The sequence below is a fragment of the Microtus ochrogaster genome, chromosome 1 (assembly GCF_000317375.1).
Source record: "Microtus ochrogaster isolate Prairie Vole_2 chromosome 1, MicOch1.0, whole genome shotgun sequence".
NCBI classification, from domain to species: Eukaryota; Metazoa; Chordata; class Mammalia; order Rodentia; family Cricetidae; genus Microtus; species Microtus ochrogaster.
Window position 1 is genome coordinate 79158075 of NC_022009.1, and position 5973 is coordinate 79164047.

Genomic DNA, 5973 nt, shown 5'->3' on the forward strand with positions numbered 1-5973 from the left:
GTGTGTGTGTGTGTGTGTGTGTGTGTGTGTGTGTGAAGAATCTGTGGTTTTGGTTAGCAGGGCCTGCATAATCAGCTGTGATTAGCAAGATAACAGAACTACTAAAATGGAATCTTTACTTTCTGGGATACTTGATGCTGGTTGTTTGGAGTTGAGAAATTAGCAGTGATTAAGAAGACTCCAGCATCACTGAATTGAAATCTTCTAGGAAGTGTTTCCTGTGGCTGTATTGCAGCCAAAGGTGTACCTTGTGTTAGTGGCTGGACTTGGTCATGTGGAAGAGTCACTCAGGTGATACTGGCTTTGAAGGCATGAGGGGTCATGGAGAGAGTTGAGGCTTGGCACAGAGAGAGGGCAGGAGATGCCCTTGGTAAAGGGGCAGCCTCAGTGGCAGTTGAAGACCCAGGATTGAAAAGCTGAGAGGGGCCAGGCAGAAAGCTTGAGGCTTGGCACCATGAAGAGAGTCCATGAGAGGCTATTGGTGAAAGTGTAGCCCAGTTACTTCAGAAGAGTATTTTGGAGATGCCAGCACCATGGGATGACTTCCAGGAGCAATAGCGGCAGTGAAGGGGAGACAGGTGGAGTCTGAAGACAAGCTGTGTGTGCTACAGAGGGCGGAGTCGGAGAAGTGACCCAAGCCTTTGGAGGAGCCCAGAAGACCAGGAGTGGATGGACCACAGATATTAGACACTGACTTATTTATACTGTGGGAGTTTGTTCTGCTTTGTTCTGATCTTGACCATGCCCTCATTCTTCCCTCTTGAAGTAAGGAAGTATTTCATTTATTTTTTTATTTTACAAAAGCCCACAGTTGAGAGACTGAATTAAAAAAAAAACAAACAAATGACTTTTAGGTTTTAAAAGAGACAGGATTTTTTAAAAAGAGACTGCATTTATTTTAAAGTGAATTTGTAAAGACTGTGGAACTTTCAAGGTCTGTGACCGTGTTTTGTTGGGCTGTTGGCAATAGTGTGAGATCCTAGGGATGAACAAGAAGGAGTGCTTATGGCTCACCAGAGATGTGTTTCTGTGTCACGCTGGCAAAGGTTTTATGTCAACTTGACACAGGCTAGAATCATCCAAAAGGAGGGAATCTCAATTGAGAAAATGCTTCCATAAGAGTCAGATGTAGGGCATTTTCTTAATTAGTGATTGATGGGGAGGGCCCAGCCCATCCTGGGTGGTGCCCTGGCTGTTGGTCCTGGTTCTATGGGAAAGCAGGCTGAGCAAGCCACACTGAGCAAGTCAGCAAACAGCATCCTCCATGGCCTCCTTGTCAGCTCCTGCCTCCAGGATCCTGTCGTTTGAGTTTCTGCCCTGCCTTTTTTCAACGGTGAACAGTGATACAGAAGTGTAAGCTGAATAAACCGTTTTTTTCAAGTTTCTCTGGTCATGGTGTTTTATCGCAGCAGTAGTAACCCTAACTAGGAAGCCTCTTTTTATATACTCATCAGCTGACGGGAATTTGAGTTCTTTGCTGCAGGGAGCAGATGAGAATGTGCCTGCATTTCAGTGTTTGGGGATTCTAGGGAGATGTGGAATTGCTGAGCTAAATGGTAACTGTATTTTAACTTTTTCTTTTCTGAGACAGGATTTCTGTATGTAGTTTTGAGTCTCCTGGAGTCAGGGTGGCCTTGAACTCACAAGTGTTGGGATTAAAGGTGCTACCACAGCTGGCATGTATTTTAATTTTCCGAGGAGTTGTTGGTGTGTTCCACAGAGCCACTGTGCCATTCTACAGCAATGAGAGAAGAGGTTTGCTTGTGCTAGATCTCATGTCTTAACCTTGGAAGACATCTTTGCTGTTTTGGCTCACCCTGCCTGGAGTCTTCTCTGTATGATCCTGGAAGTTGATTGGGTGTTGCTTTTAGCACAGTTCACAGTAACTTACTCCAGAAATATGACAGCAGCTCCTTGGTTAGTTTCCCTTTTTTGCTTGTATTTGGTTGTTAGATTTATTTGTATTTTTAAAGTTTTTCGTATATGGGTACTTTGCTCGCAGGTGTGTAGATATATACACACACACCCCATGCGTGCTTCGTGCTCATGGAGGTCAGAATTAGATTCCCTAGAACTGAAGTTATAGAGGATTGTGAACTGCCCTGTGGTTGTTGAGACTTGAACCCAGGTGCCCTGGAAGAGCAGCCAGGGCTGTTAACAGCTGAGCCATGTCTCTAGCTCCTCTCACCTGTTGAAACTGTCACTCAGATGCTGGAGCATCAGCAATGGAGACATTTCAGTCTCATTTCTGGTCACTTTTGTCCCTCAGACATTAATGAACCATCTGTTCTGTTTTAATCCACTGGTCCCCAGGAATAAAAAAAAATATAGCTTCCTAAATATCCTTAGAGCCGCAGGGGAACATATTGTATCATAACCGTTTCCGTACAGTCTAGGTCATAATTACTATGGACCAAATGCAACAGAATTTAAATTCTCTTTCAGGTCGGATTCATGGCTATGCGTTCGTCTCCAGCTTTGGTGGTGCTATTGGGTCTTCAGTGATTTTGTTCATTCTACTACTGTGCATTTATTGAGTTTCTGCTGTACGTCAGTCACTGGACCAGACCCTGAGCATTCTTTGGTTAAAAAGGACATTAGAAAACCTTGGTCTCCATATGTGTGTGTTTTTTAACCCTAGTCCTTTTCCTTAGGATGTTAGGCAGTGTTGGTCTCTCTCTCTCTCTCTCTGTGTGTGTGTGTGTGTGTGTGTGTGTGTTTTCAACCCTAGTCTTTTCTTCACTATCTTCTGTTTTCTCTACGCTCATCTCTGCCCTGAACCGTTTGGCCCCTGCTCTGCTGCACTCCTTCCACCCACTCCTGCCTTTCTGCCATTTCTAATAGAAATGATCTCCAAAGGACCAACAGACATAGCCCCGCTCTCAACACACAGACTCCCAGCACTAACTAGTAGTCATGTTTCCTATAAAACGGTGTCTTAATAACTGAAGTAGTAGAACCAGGCTGTTCAAAATAAGCTGTATGTACTCCAATTGGCTTTCATAAAAATTAAAAATTGCCAAAAAGGAGGCCAGCAAAGATGGCTTAGCAGGGGCAGGCTCTCATTGCCAAAATTGATGTCTGGAGCTTGAATCCTGGAACTCAAATGGAGGAAGGAGAGAATAGAGTTAGCATGTTCAACGAGTTGACCTTGACACATGAATAAACCAACCAAGCAACAAACATAATGAAACCTTGCTGCAGAGCTGTTGATCAACATTTAAATGGGCTCCCAGGAAAGTGACATCTTAGACGAGAGCTACAGCAACGCCAAGCAGCTCCACTATAGGACTTGAAGGGCAAGGAATAGTTTGGCCCTGAGTTGTTCAAGGTCAATAAGCTTCTTATTTTATAACTCTTAGCTTGTATGGAGAGCTATGTGCTGAATTATTCCCAGGGCAATGTCTTTGTCCTTTATTTATTTTGCAGTAGATATTGCCTTTCTCCACATACAGCTTGTGATTGCTAGGCTAAAGCTGCATTAATTCACTTAGGTAAACAACACAGACACACAGATGGTGTTCTGTCAATCTGAAGAAGCTAATGGTGTGGAAGCCACCTGCAGGGTGGGGTCACTCTTTCCTCTGCTCAGAGCACCATTCCAAAGAGCCGCCAAGCACTGCATGGCTATCCCGATTACTTGAATCAATCATGTGTGGGCAAATAATTTTTCTCCTTCCTGGAAATATAAAAACTAATTTTGAGAACTGTTTCTTCATCATGCTTCTGGATAGGAAGGTTTGTTTGTTTCTTAGACCAAAGTAAAATTGTAAGTATAAAAAAATAGATTTTCTGGAGCTGAAGCAAAAGGCAAGTGTCTACAGTCAATCAAAGCTGTAGACACCAAGCCAGGTCTTTATAATATCTACAAAAGATGCAGCAAAATGCTGTTCAGTCAGGCGCAGTGGTGCACACCTGCAATCCCAATGCTCAGGAGAGAGAGGCAGGCGGATCTCTATGAGTTTTAGGCCAGCCTGGTCTACATAACAAGTTCCAAGTCAGTCAAATCCACAAGGTTTGAAAACAGAGCAAGCAAACAAAACACACCTCCAAACCCAAGGGTTGTTATTTCTTTGAAATTTAGTTATTTACTGTCTAAAATAGATGACCCCCCTTTAGAAACATCTGTTTTAAAGTCACACATAGCAAATATCTAGTTTTTTGCTTATAATCAAACTATAGAGAGAAGTATTGGGTATTTTTGAGAACAGTTGAATTGACCGAGTTTAGAAACTCCAGTGAGAATGTCGTACCTCTTGAGAGTGTCTGGGGAGGTCTCTTCTCTTTTTTGATAGCGATGGCAAGGTTGGCAGAAACTGTGATCAGCAAGAGGCAGAGGGACAAAGTAGAACAGAGCATCGTGTCTTCTATAAAGTCACTCAGAGGCAGCTAGATGGCAGAAAATAATTTTCAGAATCTGGTCATTTTCAACGGTCTGCTATTAAAAGATATTTGGACAAACCCCATGCTGACAGATTCTTCTTCTGATTTCACATTAGATAAACTCTGGGGAATGTTTTTTAAAGCATTTAGAGACATTGAACCATCTTAATAGATATTAAATTAGTGAAGGTTCTGGATATCACGGCACAGGAGACATTCAAGAGCAGGTTGAAGACACCCAACTGTCCCTGAGGTCACTGCAATGTGCTTCGCTCTGCAGTGGAACTCAAGCACAATCTCGTTCATTCATCACCTCCACAATGCAATATGAAGGCAAAGTTGGCCCTTAGCATGTACAAAAGACCCCTTGTCTTTTCATCTTTCTGGGCCTAATAGCTGAAAACAACATTTTAATTCTACAGCAAAGTAAGATTAGCTGTGAAAAAAAAACCCACTGCTTCAGCTACAAACATGAAGCAGAGTAGAACCAGGAGGAGCCTTAATTTTCAGAGCTCCATCTTCACAGAGCCTCCTCATGCTTCCCAGCAGTCAGGTAGCCTTTCCCTTCAGATTACAACTTCTTCCCTTTAAGAACTGCCATGCACCGTCACATCGCTAAAATAAACATGTAACAGGAGAAGTAAATGTGCAGACAATCTTCATGTTTGTTGAAAAATTCTCAAAGCATTTTTGCTGCAGATATGTGTAATCTGGCAGTGAATTTCACCATAATAATGAAATTTCCTAGCCCAAACTTAATAAATGGTTGCTTACTGATTCTGCTTGAGTTGGCTATATTTAGCTCTTCTATGAATTGTGAGAAATGGAAAGATTAGCAAGACACAAATTTGGTCCCAGCAAAACACCTGGTGACTATAACAGTTAATGTAGGGTAGTGTTGAGATCTTGGGGACAAGAGCTCAGTGGAGGTTTCTAGACCCTGATTTCTCTAGATGCTTCCTTATCCCTCTCTTTCCAGCATGCTCTCATTCTTGGTGCTGTCTCTTCTGGGTCTCCTCTGAACTGATGGAGCTTGCCATCCCAGGTTAGTCTTACTGAATGACTTCCACCACAATCACCAGCACAACAATTTATTACCGTTCTTGTATTCAGGCCCCAAAGCTCCTGTTAAACAGTAACAATGTCTGATAACACTATTCCTTTCAGTTCTTATGCTTATCAATCATAAAAAACAGTTTAGAATGTCACTGTGTTCCCTCCATGTCTGGCCATCTTGAACCTAGAAGATGGAATGAGAGCTATAATTTTAGCAGGGAACAGGGGTAGCCTGGGGTAACAAACCAAACTTGGGCAGTCCAGCTTCAGGAAGGCTGAATTTACAGTAGAGAAGTTGAAAAGCAGCCTACACTAGAATCCTATGCTCATCTGCAGACCTTCCAGAACCTGATAGTACTCCCAAAAGGCCTGCAGATGAGCTACAGGTGCAAAAAATAATAAAATAACAAATTAAAAAAACTCTGAGATTGCCTGCGAAGTTGCACCTCCTTAAGAAGGTTAAACAATGCTTCATATTCTTCTGGGATCTTAGAAGGAAGAGAAAAGAAAAGTTAAGATGGAGAAAGTGTTTGG

General features: G+C 42.6%; 1 protein-coding gene across 1 annotated transcript in view; it reads right to left on the minus strand.

Moving 5' to 3' along the window:
• Positions 1 to 4359, minus strand: part of Agr3 (anterior gradient 3, protein disulphide isomerase family member) — a 16320-nt gene extending 11961 nt beyond the window's left edge. Inside the window, exon 1 of the mRNA XM_026790166.1 lies at positions 4254 to 4359. Coding sequence (XP_026645967.1) covers positions 4254 to 4359 — 106 coding nt within the window. The remainder of the gene's footprint in view (positions 1 to 4253) is intronic.
• Positions 4360 to 5973: the final 1614 nt, after the last annotated feature.